The 15,599-nt window shown below is 39.9% G+C and overlaps 1 protein-coding gene across 6 annotated transcripts; it reads right to left on the bottom strand.

The window, feature by feature from the left end:
* Nucleotides 1–1,772: 1,772 nt before the first annotated feature.
* Nucleotides 1,773–15,041, bottom strand: LOC106560546 (LIM/homeobox protein Lhx9). 6 transcript variants are annotated; one of them, XM_014123536.2, is made up of 6 exons: nt 14,757–15,041; nt 11,064–11,291; nt 9,861–10,063; nt 8,927–9,285; nt 5,999–6,198; nt 3,028–5,325 (listed from the first exon to the last, which is right to left on the bottom strand). In XM_014123536.2, the coding sequence occupies exons 2-6, from the start codon at nt 11,244–11,246 to the stop codon at nt 5,074–5,076; spliced, it is 1,197 nt and encodes a 398-aa protein (XP_013979011.1). In that variant the 5' UTR covers nt 11,247–11,291; nt 14,757–15,041; the 3' UTR covers nt 3,028–5,073. The 6 variants fall into 6 exon arrangements, with proteins under 6 accessions (XP_013979013.1, XP_013979011.1, XP_013979012.1 ...); XM_014123537.2 differs by lacking the exon at nt 14,757–15,041 and adding an exon at nt 11,462–11,664; XM_014123538.2 differs by lacking the exons at nt 3,028–5,325; nt 14,757–15,041 and adding an exon at nt 1,773–2,598 and having other exon boundaries at nt 11,064–11,664.
* Between the last annotated feature and the right edge of the window lie 558 nt (nt 15,042–15,599).

Raw genomic sequence — 15,599 nt, forward strand, 5'->3', positions numbered from 1 at the left:
CTACCTGAGAGATGTGGTCACCTGACATCCTCTCTGCTCCTGGTGTGAACTTCAGTTACATCACGTGGCAGTGTTCCAATAACATGAACAAAACCTCCCTCTGCTGCTCTCTCTCACAATCAAATATCTAAAGTAAGGAAGTCATGATCACTTCCTTTAATAGTGATTACCATTATGAAAGGAAGTGACATAGCAGCTGAACGGTATTGTGAAATATTGTAAAATTGTTGAGTCCATTAAGCAACTGCAATTGGCACTAATGAAAGATGTCTCGGACCTTCTGTTTTCGACTCTCTCTCTCTCTACCGCACCTGCTGTCTCGACCTCTGAATGCTCGGCTATGAAAAGCCAATTGACATCGACTCCTGAGGTGCTGACCTGTTGCTCCCTCTACAACCACTGTGATTATTATTTGATCCTGCTGGTCGTCTATGAGCGTCTGAACCTCTTGAAGAACAATCTGGTCTTAACGGCCATGTGCTCTTATAATCTCCACCTGGCACAGCCAGAAGAGGACTGGCCACCCCTCAGAGCCTGGTTCCTCTCTAGGTTTCTTCCTAGGTTCCTGCCTTTCTAGGGAGTTTCTCCTAGCCACCATGCTTCTACATCTGCATTGCTTGCTGTTTAGGGGTTTAGGCTGGTTTCTGTATAGCACTTGGTGACATCTGCTTATGTAAAAACGGTTTTATAAATACATTTGATTGATTGATTGATTGATTGATTGGTGGCACCTTAACTGGGGAGACCGGGCTCGTGGTAATGACTGGAGCGGAATCAGTGGAACGGTATCAAATACATCAAACACATGCTTGATGCCGTTCCATCTGCTCCGTTCCGATGATTATTATGAGCTGTCCTCCCCTCAGCAGACTACTGTAACACACACTAATGATTCCGATAACAAGCATTCCAGTCACAAACCTCCATCCCTTCACATTCTTGTCAGTCAGCAGGATGCTGTGATGATGTCCAGAATCTCCTGAATCCAAGATGGCCGACACTGTTTGTTTGTGTTATGTTGCAATCCCACTTCCTGCTGCTCGCTAGTGTAAACCGCCCACCGCCCGGGCCAGGAAAAACAGCACGACCAGCACCCCAGTGAGTGAGGTTTAGGCTTGGACTTGTCTGTAGTGTTTGCTGTTTCCCACGTTGTTGGAATTCAACAGCAAGCTGTTTACTAGGCCCCATGCGGCACCACCGTTCCCTCCTCCCTCCCTCCTCCCCCATCCTGGCCCTCTGCTCCCTTCCGTCTCCCTTCTTCCCAACATGGATATGCAGTGTTCATCGTAGAGCAGTAATCACACAGCACTGAGGAACCAAGCCAGTGGGATTAGGTTACAGGCATTGTGATTTGTGAGACTAGGAGACGCGGTTAGTCAATAAGAATTATGTGGTGTAGTTTTACCCCAGGAATGAAACGTGGTGCCCACATTTGTCAGGAGTCTGAATGGCCTCTATCCAGTTCCTATAAACTGTAACTGAACACAAAACATATTGTAAATAGCTTCAATTCCGCATCTAATTAATGCCATCTATTATTTGCAATCACACCGTTAATTCCATGAGCTGGTTGTGTATTTTAAAAGCTGCATAGTAAACAAGAACATAAGAATAACTACAATATTGAAATCAGCCAGTAATAATCGGATTGTTAATATTGTCCTTAGTTAGCTGAATGTCATGTATAAATAAGCTTCAAGCATTAAAATCCATCTATGTCCTCACAATGACATTTAATTTTCCACCGTAAGGTATATGAGCATCATCAGGGAAAGATTTTCATAGGGTTTATTTTTACAGCTGACAACGAATGATACCAATACAATGCATCAAACGAAGTAATAATAGACAGCTCAATCAAAATGTTAACAACATGATGAGGTGCATGCAAAATGGGAATCCTCTTCATCTTTGTTTTTGTGTTACATCCTCTTTTTCCTCAGTGCAGCCAGATGGCAAAGCGCCAACTCTGCAGTCCTCTTCATCAGCCCGTTTGATGGGCGTCCTGCTGCCGAGTTTCAAGGAGGCCATGTGTTTACAAAATGACATTTGTGACAAAAGAAAGTTTTTTTTTATATAGCAAGCTGATTCTATAGAGGGTAGAGGTTAGAGTGTGTGGGGTAAGGGAAGGGTGTGTGTGTGTGTGTGTGTGTGCGTGAGTGAGTGTCCTGTAGTGTTGTTGAATGTCTGCAGTCTCTTAATCCTACTGTAACCCCCTGTGCTGCCATGCTGTTCTGCTATATACAGCTATGTTACTATACAACTTTTTCCACTGTGTGTGAATGGCATTCCAATATGAGCAAAGTCAAGTATTTTTTCACAATGATATCAGTAATCACACACTGTATTCTTCTCCGTAGTTCGATTCAAACATTCAGGAAAAACGTTTTCAATATTTTTTGGTTGTTGTACATTTTTTTGGGACTGAAACATGTTCTTGTTATTTTTTTCTCTCTCAATATTCTATCATCTTATCCTAATATTGTCTTTGTCTTCAATGGTGAGGAATTCCGACCAAAGTTTTCCCCTTCTTTTAATACTTTAGGGAATTTTCAAACGTCGGGAAGTTTGGCTGTAATGCCCCAAGATTTGTTCTCCCTGTAAGAAATCATAGAGTAACAATATATTAACTACAGAGCAACCTGGCTTTATAGGTCTGCATTTACTCTTACGCCACCTTAGCACTACTTATATAATATACAGGTATATCAGTCAATGTATGCTTTGCAGCGTTCCTTCTTCCATTAAAAAAAAGTTAAATAGCCATATTCATGCATTAAAAAGCAATTTTCATAATTGTTGACTACAGGGTTTAGGTGCAAATTCATGGGGCATTACTTTGAAGCTGTAAACACCATAAAATAGGAAATAAAAAATTGAAATGAAAGAAAAAAATGTGGAACGTTTTTTAATTGGTCAATCAATCATTGAATGCTTTTTTCATTTGTTGATGTGAGTAAAATAATAAAACCTAGTATCTAAGGGATAACACAAAAAAATGGCAAGTGTAATGAAAAATAAAACTCATTTAAAACAAAGTATTTTTTATTCACACAAATTTAATAAGATATATAACAACCGTTTGGTCCATAAATATTTAAGAAGAAATAGTTTCTATACACCATCTTTGTCAAGAAACAGGGAAACATGGACAATCTTGATAGAACACTTACTGTACTCAACTATTAACACAAAGATTATTGGATTAACCAACTATATCTGAAAGAGTGCACAAATGCTTTCTAAGACATCGCTGCCCCCTTTCTAACAGGATACACCATAAAAAGATCTTCAGAAATAAGATGCAAAACAGTACAAAACTAGTGAGGCGTCAAAAGGATGTGAATCAGTCAACAAACAACACATATAATCCTGAAGTTTACAAACTTTCTTCCAAGTTATAGCATAAGGCACATAGTAGAATTGAGTTAAGCATCTACTTCATCAAGTAGATTGAGAGTAACGCTATGTTCTACAATAGAACAAATTGTGACAATTACAATAAAATGTTTGAACCCCGCAGCCAGGACTCTCTTTTTCTTTCTCCTAATTCGCACCATGTAGTCCTGCTTTGCTATCAACCACAACCCGACGCCAACGACCTTAAACAGCTGGCCCAGGAGACAACAGAAAAAATGTTTAACCCCGCAGAAAGGAATCCTTCTATTTCTTTTGTCTCTCTTTCGCCGAAATCAGCCAGAGGGAAAAATTTATAATTTGGTCTGTCCAGTAGCAAGTGTCGGTAAAGTTTAAATATGGCCAAGGAGAAAACGTGGAAGATGATTTCTTTGTCCCACTGGCTGTCTAATATCTCCAGCTTTTCTGAGGTCATTGTAATGTTTCTGTCAGCTCTACACTTCTAACCAGCCATATCGTCATCCCTCACTTTATTATCTTCCTCTCCGACCTTCTTACCTTTTTCAGAATCAACCCTTCTTTACCCTGAGAAACATGATGATGATAATAATAATAATAACAATAATGCACTTTTCATTGGGCAGTATATTGTCACTGTGCAATTGTATTTAACAGTAATTCTACGGGCTCGCTGAATCCAGATAAACTACTGTTTTTCCATTTGTGTGTTGGTATGTAAAATGAAGCCAACAGAATTGTTTTTCCAGTTTGTGTTGGTATGTAAAATGAGGCCAAAATATTTGTAAAAGTATCATGGAAACAATCATTTCAAACAGTGCCCATGAACTCTGTCTCAATCAGAATTTCACTCACTGATTTATATTGTTGAACTCCTTCTAATATCAACGTGACTGCATTACATGTTGGACAGTTCCCACTGTACAGATCTAGAGATTTGTTCTGGTCTTATTATTTTCTATCACAGTTGAGGTGTATCATGTTAAGACAAAATGCATGTTGACGTCACTGCAGCAACCTGGCATTTGAGTTGTAATGTTTGCTTTGTTGTAATGTATACAACGTTAATTTAGAGACGAGAAATGACTCATCTCTATAATGCTCTAATATCTTGGAACATCCAGGATAACTCTGAATGATCTTTTACACAACATTCTGAAAATTCATGTTTCAAAGATAAAAAAAATGTAAAAAAAGAAATATCAAAATATGCCTTAAATAGGATAGTACTAACATAGTATTAATGATTTAAAATGAATTATCAGGCGGGATCAATTTAGACTAAATCAAATCAAATGAACAAATAAAAGAAAATAAAGTCAAACATAATATACTATTACCATTTAAATAATTTCATTTGGGCTCTGACCCAGATTGTTGAACCCTCTATAATAATTTGTCAATGCCTTCCAGATTCAAAACGTCCTCGACACAAAACCAATCACTAAATAGGTTGACTACAAACTCAGCTGCCAAGCGGTTGCAAATGCTACACATGAAAATAATCTGCTCCTGATTAAATGTTGCTGCTGTTGTCGTTGTTCTTGCTGCTTCCTGTTGTGTGTACAGTACAGTACCGTACTTTATGTATCCATGGAACTGGCTCTGTTTTCTTTAAAGATGTTGTTTAAAATTATAGAATTGCAAATTGGGGGGAAAAAAACAAAATGAGTTAAGAGCTAGGAGTCATAGAGCTTGCTAGAAAAGGTTTGTCAAGGTAGTCTGTGAGGGGCTCCCCGAATCATGGCTGTCCAAACTAGACGTGACGGAGGTCACTACAGTGATAGAGGGATTGGTCAGGTCTGTTAGTGTGGCCGCGCTGGAGGGGGGCGTCAGAGCGCCGCTGTCGGACGAGGGCGGAGGGAGTGACGTGCCGTCGGCCTTGTCAACACCATTCTCCTGTCGCAAAACGTTCCTTCTGAATTTGGCTCTTGCGTTTTGGAACCATACCTGTAAACCAATCCAATCCAATGGCTTTTACTTTATGTTTATGTATATTAAAAATATATATATTAGCAACTTATTTACTTTCTTTTCTTTCTTTCTCATAAAATTGTTCTGTTTGACATCACAGTGTTGTCCACTAGCTGACTCTCCTGGTAGAGTACAAAGTGCAATAACTACAAACTGCTGATTTTGACGCCATTATTTTGGACTCAGGGAGTAGAAACCACATGAGAAATGACCAGCTGAAAGAGTTTTTCTTTTGTAAAAGATCCTTACAAGACTTGTGCACTCTCTCTCTCTCTGTGTACGTTAGTTTAAGTTTCTCGCTCTGTGAACGTTAGTTTAAGTTACTCTTGCCACCACTGACCCAGGGAGACTGGGAGTGATTAGTGGATAAATGATATGTCTATAAAACCCTGAACACTACAAATACACTACATCTACTTCATACAGTACATCAAGGAACCTAGTGCCTAACAACATACCATACAACTCAACATTGGTAGAAAACAAATTAAACATTTTATTAAAACCAAACAAACCAAAAAAAAGATGAATTAATTGGACTTGAATGGAACTGATGGTCAAAAAAACGAACAAACGGTGGAATGGAGGATATAGTGATGATGTCATACTAGGTCAGAGGTCAAGGAGGAGGTCGATGGCTTCTGCTTACCTGTAGAACTCTTTTGGTGAGGCCTGTCTTCTGGGCCAGCTGTTTGAGGTCCTTGGCGTCGGGGTTGTGGTTGATAGCAAAGTAGGACTTCATGGTGCGGAGCTGGTGGTGCTTGAAGGAGGTTCGCATGCGCTTGTTCTTCTGGGCTGGAGGGTAGGCCTGGTCACGGTCCAGGTGTTCCCCATCATTCTCATTACAACCTGACCAAGAGGAAGTGGCGTCAGGTTAGAACACAAATACAACCACATTGGAGAATGCATTACGTGCATTGTAGAATAATATATAAATATTTTTAAGTGGGGTGCTGCTGGATACTTGTAAATATAATCCCTAGAAGATGAGATGGACAGCAGTCCCCCAGATGGTTGAGTATAGAAAGATAAAACACAACCGGAGCAGGGTTGGAATAGTTTAACATGGCCACGCATTCCATTGAACTGAAATTCAAGACACAAAATGTCCGGAAACTGGCCATCATTTTCAGTTAAGATTTAAATCTTTCATTGATTCATAATTATTCCAAATTGAAATGACCCGAAACCCTTAGAAAGTATTATACATTATTTTTATTTTTTTTAAATAAAACAAATCAACAGTAAGAGTTAGTTGATTTGGTCCAGCATTTCTAATCCTCTGTGTTTAAAGAAAGTAATACTGTCTTGTCATTAAAATGTAATCCCTACTTCCAACATGCACCATAATATTAGGTCCTTAACTGTTTATGGGAAAATATTTACAATAATTGATTGACATTCCATGATCAAAAGACAATTATTTTAAAAGTCAACACATCCAGCAGACATTTTTATAGCATAGCTCCCTATGACAGACGCTTTCTACTCTATCACATCAGGTGGTCGTCTCTAAATCTCTGTCTAATAAACTGGAACAATATAGCAGACCATTCATTTTATTCAACACACCTATCTTGTTATTTATGTCCCCCGGAAATGCAAATCACTAGTTTAAATGACAGACTTTAGTGCGGGTTTCAAAGACTCAAAATGCATTGCTCCAGTAGGCTTAATTCTAGTTTTAGTGAATCCAGAACTAATCATGAACGCAGATGAATCTAGGATTAAATATCTCTGACCTACACACTCCATTTATTTTTCAAATGAATCTCGGGCCAGGACTACTACTAGATGGTTCATCATTAACTTGTAACTTAAAACACTTATTTTCAGATATCAGATGTTCATCTTAATTCATGTTAGACACGTATCTTAAAAGCACTGCAATAAATAAGACCTAAATCTTTAAATCTTGGGTATCCTATTTTCGTCCAGTGCCTTTCGTTCTATAACTACCCAGCAGGGGTCGCTATGAAAACAGGCTGAGCAGCAAAGTATAGCCTACCAACTGCAAAGTCGACAATGGGACTGCAATGAAGAATCCTCTAAAAGACGTATAGGCACACAGAGGAGATAGATCCAAAACATTATAAACCGGATCTAGACGATATAAACGTTTTTCCCGCACCTGACTGTGAAAGACATGCAATTTCTGATTTTGGAACGCTACATACAAAAGCAGGACTTCATTCTGAGTTAACTACAAGCGTACGTATGTCTTTGCAGTGCAACCAAAAAGTGCTTTAAAAATGCACAACATCTATAGCTAAACATACATTTAAAAAAAAAAATGAAACCAAATAAATTAAGGAGGCATATTGCTATTATTTATGGAAATGAAACAGTCTTTAGAAAATCTCGATTATTATCCTTGTCGTTATTAATTTATTATTATTGGTATGCCTATTCTATTGTGTTCCCGCTCCATCTTTGACTTTTTCTGTGTCTGAGAACTGTGCTGACCTTCCCGAGAAGGATTCAGAAGTGGTTGAAAACCAGGGATTCCTAAAGTACATTCAATTAACGCAGAACAGTTAACACGCAGATGACCTTTATTCCTTTGATTCATGGTGAACAGAGGAAACTTGGCACACAATTAACAACTTTATCAACCGGATACTAATTCTAAAAAGCAACAACAAAAGAGAATATGCGGGGTTGGCTGCATTATAACGTTCAGCGTTTTCAATTCCAGATTTTAAAAGTAAAATGAGGCTAACTTTATGCCTACTGTAGGCTATAGCCTAACCGAGGAGGCAATGATCCCCGAAGTAAGACTAAAGGCGAAAAAAAAAGGGCATTAGCTGCGGCACATTTTAAACAAGTGAATTACCGTACTGAATTACCGTACCCTCTGCACGTGCGTATAGGTCACCCGTTACCCCCCTGCACGTGCATATGGTTCAAGTTCATGTGTGCCAATGTTAGACATTCGATAACCTAAAACGATTCTTAATTAGAAAATGTAATAGAATGTTTAACTGGGGGTCAATTTTTGATCATTTTGACAACAAGAAATGTAGCATAATGATGGTAAATGCAAATAGGCTTGGCCTACTTCATGAACAGAGCACACATTCATAGCAGGCCTCTTCAATTTTGTTGAATAGCCAATTGTTCTCTTTCTTGTGTCCCCCTTCCCTTTTTGGTTAAAATTGCTTTCGGAGTAGGCCTACGGACTTTAACACCGAGCAAGCCAAAAACTCCCAGCAGCCAGCTCTATATTCGTCAGTTCACCAGCGCACGTCGTGGGTTTTTTACATTTTTTATTTAACTAGACAAGTCAGTTAAGAACAAACTCTTATTTACAATGACGGCCTAGGAACAGTGTGTTAACTGCCTTGTTCAGAACAACAGATTTGTACCTTGTCAGCTCGGGGATTCGACCTAGCAACTTTTCGGTTACCGGCCCAATGCTCTAACCACTAGGCTACCTTCGTTAGAATGTAATAACATTATATTAGCCCTAACCATTACATCCCCATCGAAACGTTATTTTCTATGAGTGCAACAGCATCAATTCCCCGACACAACTCCCCGAGAGCCAGTCCTCTCATCTTCTCTGTCTCCTCACCTGAGTTGTAGCTGGTGATGTCTATGCCCATGGCGGGGCTCTTCCTCTTCCGAGGCCTTCCCTTCTGGGCCGTTCCGGTCCCATTGAAGTATGGCAGCGCCAGACCTCCACCTTTAGCCGCCATCTCGGCATAGTTGAGGCCAGGGTGGGGGTACTCTCCCTGGGATATGGTCTCGAAGTGGACCCGGCAGTACACCAGGCTGTCCTTCATGCCGAAGTGGTCGCCTGTGGTCAGGGTCTTGTTGCACGTGGTGCACGTGAAGCAACTCAGGTGGTACACGGAGTCCCTCGCGCGCATCACCATCTCAGATGCTGAGATCCCGAGGTGGCAGCGAGCGCACCTCTGCACCGAGAACCTTCTAGAACAAGGACGCGCAGACATGACACTTCTAAAACATTCCGAACAGGGTTGAAAAATATGGAACACACTCACACACTGCGAGGAGAGGGGGGGCTACATAAAAGACACCTCCATGTCGTTACTGTTTTTTCCCCCCCAGCAGTTTGCTTATAATGTTATAACCTCCATCCGCAGTTTTTGTATAGTAACATCTCGGCTTTGCGGTGGAAATGTCAGATTGCCTCTGATATCTATAGGTTACATGGCTACAGCTGTGTCTATTTCCATGTTGTCGATTCATTATATGAGGTCTTGTATGCCCTGTTGAATAAAGCTATAGCCGATCGAACCAATAAGCCTTCTCTGCATACATTATACATTTAACCTAGATTTATAGCCTATTTGCCTTTTTCCGTGGCCTATGTTTGTGTTTTACGCCTATGGATTCAGTCACTGACAATCGTTTGTATGACAGGCCTAATACCAAACAGAGAGAGAGAGGGAGAGAGAGTGTGTGTTCAATTATCGAATAATAAAATACATAATTTCACTAAGCCTGTAGAAAAACAATTCATAACCTTAGATGTTTCTTACCTGTAGTAATCCTCCTTGCAGTAGATGCTGCCATCCTTGGCGAAACACGTGAGCTCTGACTCCAAATGCTGTTTACATTCACAGCATTTGAGGCACCGTAGGTGCCATTGTTTGTCCACAGCGAGCAGATAATATCTATCCGATATTTTGCCTCCACAGCCGGCACACAACGCGGGTTTCTCAGGGCCCATTGAAGGCATGGTCTGGAAGGAGAAGGAAAGGAGGGCGATATTAACGTTGGAAATGCATGGCTCACATTCTGCGCCTGTAGTTAGGCCTATACTTCTCATGTGAGGGTTTGGCTTGTGTGTGATAAAACTGTAACATATATGAAAATGACATATTACACTGAAATCAGCATTACACGATTTTCTTGAAAATAAATAAAATAGCAAGTAGCACTTTAGTTAGATTTTAGGCTCATGACAGTTCGGTTTAAAAGCTAAATGAATCCCAGGAAATTCCTGCGGAGCTGGAAGTGTATAAACATGCAGGACCCATTGTGTTTAGGGAGTAACTGCGTTCAACTTATCTAACAAATGGAGCTACATAATGATATTACAATGACAAAGAATAATTAATGACGCTTCCTTGCACATTTAAAATAAGCTGTATCGACAGCTAAGAAGGCCCTATAACCTCCTACTTTTACACGCCTATAACTTAACCATAAATTACAACAATGACCCAGGAATAATAATTATAATAATAACACAAATTATGTAGGCCTATAATAAATTATGTAAATGATAATAATAACCAAGCACAGATAACTCTATTAGGCTATATCTGTAATTATTGTTTAATTATAGCCTATATTATATAAATAAATATTAACAACAGCAATTTGCTATTTACTCAAAATATAAATTGTGTAACAAATTGGAAAATTGTGCGTAATAATTGTCACATTTACTTTATGCACTTTCACTTAACAGGTTTATAAGTGAATATATTTGTATTACATACGAAAACTTCCCCAGACGAGCATACAATTTAGGCTGCATGTTATTGCTTGTTGTGTTGGCCAGAGGAATCTGTAAACTCAATATTAACCACAACATTAGGACTTTCGAGTGATTCTTTATATTAGCCCAACTATAGGCCTACCTTCTTGCGCATAAGCAGTTATTCCCATTCGGATGTAGGTGTCATAGATGACAGGAAAAAACAACAACATTGCATTGTGTTCATTTTCCTCACCGCTTCCCTTCCGTTGAGCCGCACGCCCTTGGCCAGGCGCGAGTCGGTTTTGGATCTCCTCTCCATCTCCTCCATGATGCCCTGGATGTGGTCACCGGAGATCCCGTGGAACAGCATGGCTCCCGCTCTTGAACGACGCAATGTGCAACAGCTCGCTTCTGCCTTATAGCCCACAACTTCCATATACAGCTCTGCGTCCGGTAGGCTCAGAGCATCCGACAGGTTCTGCTGCGAGACAGGCATACACACACAAGAGGCACACTCAGCTCAGCTTACCTCCTCTGCAAGTGTGCAAAGCAAACTGGGGGAAAACGAATACAACTCGGTGTAGAGATGGGGAACGGGGAGAAGTCAAGGCAGGAATAAATTGTTTTCCTCTCCCCTGAATGTCTTGTTACCAAAAAAGAAAAAGTATAGTCCAGCTGATCCTGCGGGTGCCAGTACACGCACTGATGATGATGGTGATGAAAGGTTAAAATGGCAGAAGTTTAGATTGGGTATTTTTCTCTCGACAGTCCCCCACCGATCTCCCGTTACAGGGTTCCGTGTGCTTGAAGGTCAGATTGGGACTGCCTGAGTTGGAGAGCCGTGTTCTATTTGTGAAGAGAGCAAAAGCCTGCCCAGTTTGGATAATTTGGTAGGAGGAGTCGCCCCTTCTCTCTATGCCACTGATTTCTATTCACCAACAAAGAGCTGTCACTCTCCTCTCAAACCCGCCGTGCATGCTGGCTGCGAGAGCGTGGAGAGAGACACTTCGGGTATTGACATTTTCATTACTTTTCTTTTCTATAGGTTTTAGTTACCAGACACATTAGTGCAGACTAAATCGCAGCTTAAAAACACGATACGGTTTAGTGATATTTACATAAGCTCTTGGTGTGATTGAATTAGAAGGATAAGCATTGGATATTGAATTGTAATTTGAACTAATTTTAATATGTTTGAAATGTATTATGGAGTTTCAGAATTCTCATTTGTTGAATTTGATTCGATACGTTTATGTGACACGTCTTATGTGAAACAGTCGTGTGAAGCGATATTTTTTACTATTGTCCGGTATATTTTGGATTGGATATTTTTTACTTTAGCCCGAGATTATAATAGGCCTAATTTAACAGGACCCTGATTAATTCATGTTAAAGATGACATGCTGTGTGTGTGTGTGTGTGTGTGTGTGTGTGTGTGTGTGTGTGTGTGTGTGTGTGTGTGTGTGTGTGTGTGTGTGTGTGTGTGTGTGTGTGTGTGTGTGTGTGTGTGTGTGTGGGGCGGGGCAGTGATATGTTATAGGGAGAAGGCAGCTACAGTAACTCCGTAGAGAGAATGGTAAAAGATTATCATAGCCAACATATGTCAAATTTAGCCTACAAAACACGATGTAGGCCTGCAAAATAATACAATATGGACTACGATAAATATGCCACAAATAGCCTGAAGCATGGCAAAAACAGATAGGCCGATTCTAAAACGAGCAGATGCCAAATGCCAGACCCTTTTCTAACCAACATAATAAGTTAGCCTAATTAAGAAGCCTATATAGAAGCCTATATATGAGCCTATATGCATTTTCTAGTTATCCTAAGGCTGCATGCGCTGAAGTGGCAGTGTCAAGCTTCCATTCTGTGTAAGTAACGGAATTACAGATTTTAAAGCCCAATCAATGCTCTCTCAATTAAACGGTAACCTACACTCAATGGAAACTAATTATCCGCCACTAACTCTTCATTAGCATGCCCATCGTCTCTCCAATTAACCCCTCTGTACACTCAAACTATCGCGATACACTGACAAACAGATTTCTCTCTCAAATGTGTGACAACACGCACCCATGATATTGGCTAAATCTGCTTGTTTTTGCCATTTTGTACTTTAATCCAAGATATTGAATTCCATTAAATATATTTATTGCACGGATACCATGTTGTCGAAGAGGTAATTGATATTATCTATATAACGAATGTTTGTATTATTCTGTCCCCAAGGCCCTGGCCGAGGCCTGACAGACAATAAAACACGTCTGGGAGAATTAAAGGTTTTGTGTCAGAGGACAAAAGATAACTCTGCTTACAGTCCGGACCATTAATAGACTCCCCAAAGCTCGATGGAGTTGCAGGTGCGCTTCCTCTCGCCAACACCAATCATTTTAAGAAGTGTTACATTTCCATTTTGTCCCCGGGATCAGAAGTCGGGTGTTTAATTGGGCCCCTCTAGACAACACGGCGCAGAAATGTCCAAGCTTTAGAGGAGGTGAATGTGCTAGCAGCAGCGGAGTTAATTCGCGCTCTGTCAGTTTCATACCGCTGAGGTAAAACATTTAATAGAAAAATACTGAGGATTCATTTCACTCGGACAAAGAAATCTTAAAATTATGTTAGTTCAGTGTGACATTTAATTGCAGTGTTTATTACGCGTTCCCAGGAGAGGATAGAAAACGCAAGTGGCCCACCTTATTTAAAAAAAAAAAAGTATATCCTGCTAAATGTATAGATAGCTGTTGTTATTTATTTCATAAACTAAAATCATCCTTACTATTATTAGTATTATTATTATTTCATTGTGCATCTTCATAAGGAATATGAAATGTGCTATAGATCCCCTTGATGCGTGTCTCCCTTGCCTCCAGCAATGACATTTCATCCGAGTGAAAAAGGATTAAAATGCGTCAGTGTATGCATGAGTTCTCCCAGTGTCCATCTCTCTGAAATGGAAATCAACCTATTTCTTTTTTTTTTTACTTAACAAAATCGAAATCTAGCCTTATTCCCTCTTTCTCGGATTTAGTTTATAGCTAGGTCTACTTTAGAGGTCCAGGGTCCCATAGCAGGTTACTGGTTATAAATGTGTAATTATCTGCTATATGATAAAAAATGAAAATAAAACAAATGACTACTGATGATGCATCTTACAGTAACGCCAATAAGGATGGCGGACACACATTAGTATCTTCTAAGGAAAGTAACTTATTAGTCTCTAAACGCGTTGGCTTTTGTTTTTTGGGGTGAATTCATACCTGCATTGTTCGTAACCATGCCAGGCTTTTGTCTCCTGAATAATAAAATAAATAAAATGAAATATAGCGTCCAACTAAAGTATTTCCATTCCGGTTAGAATTCAGAATTCATCGTTATTTTACTATTATTTGGGTGGCTCATAACATTTTAGAACTGGCAACACATTTAGGCTATTATTACTTATTTTTCTCCGTTTTCCCCCTTTTTTCCACTTTTCTGCTGAGACTTTGCTGAGAATCACCTCTAACCGCTGCAGTTCAGTGTACTGTGCAGTGTCTTCTCAATTTCAACCTTGTTATTTTTTCTTATAAAATGTTGACCATGAACATCTATTCAAAAACAATGACAGATAAGATAACCATATTTCAACTATACCACGGGTGACTCAATGTTGACTTTGGTTTCCTTGTGAATGAAAGAAATAAGCCGTATATCGCCAATCCTTCCACATCTCAAAGCTCAGTAACCAGGCAGTAACACGTCTCACTATATCTGTCATTAATGCAAAATCTTATAGCTTGCACACGCACAATCTTTTCCACTCCATGCATCAGGCTGTATTCTATTTCAATGCCATTTTTTCGCACCTCGAAAAATATCAGCCATGTGGATATAATGTAGGCCTATGGCACATATACTGATTAATTGCGTGAACATTTGTATTTCATGTGAAAGTTGAGGTTACCTTCAGCTGAGAAAGCGTTGTCCTGTTATAGAAGCCAACCGTGCGTGGAGAGGGTGGCGGGGCTGTACAGAAGAGAGAAGAGGAGGAGGAGAAGGAGAAGAGGGTGGCGGGGCTGTACAGAAGAGAGAACAGGAGGAGGAGAAGGAGGAGAGGGTGGCGGAGATTCTGCCGGTAGATGGGGGTTGTTCCTTGTTTCTTGTAGTCCCAGCGAGTGTCAATTAAAACAAACCCATCGCTTGGCGAGAAGACAATTATACATATTCCTCTCCCTTCACCAAACCCTCTCAAACGCACTGATAATGAGAGCTCACGAGACAATGCTGAGACACACGCGCACGCACGCAAGTGCACGAACACACATACACACACACATCACGGGTTTGTCGAAAATATCAGCATGTCAATGCCCATATGAATTAAAATCTAGTCAAGTGTGTTTTACACCCCAGATTACAGTGGTTTCTGATGGGTCCGTTTTAATAAATCATTTGGTGTTGCAGTCAAACTGTATTAACAATAGGCTATCTGGAGAATATGAACGTTAAGATACACCACGCCTAAAAACATCACAGTGCATAGAAATGAAAAGTTATTCAATTGAGTAGATTATTATTAAATGTAACATTAATCCACGTGACACATTACGTAACCTAGCAGGCACATTTTATACTAATAGGCTTTATTGCCCAAATCAGGGAGAATATTAAAAACGCTTGGAACGAAATCTTGTGATGTTGAAGACAGAAATTAAATAGTCACATTCACTTTCTCCTCTGAAATGGGCTGGGCTTGACATCCACGTTTTTTTTTCTAATCACATGAAAAAATATCTTAAATTACAAC

Source organism: Salmo salar, chromosome ssa10, assembly GCF_905237065.1.
Source record: "Salmo salar chromosome ssa10, Ssal_v3.1, whole genome shotgun sequence".
Lineage (NCBI taxonomy): Eukaryota > Metazoa > Chordata > Actinopteri > Salmoniformes > Salmonidae > Salmo > Salmo salar.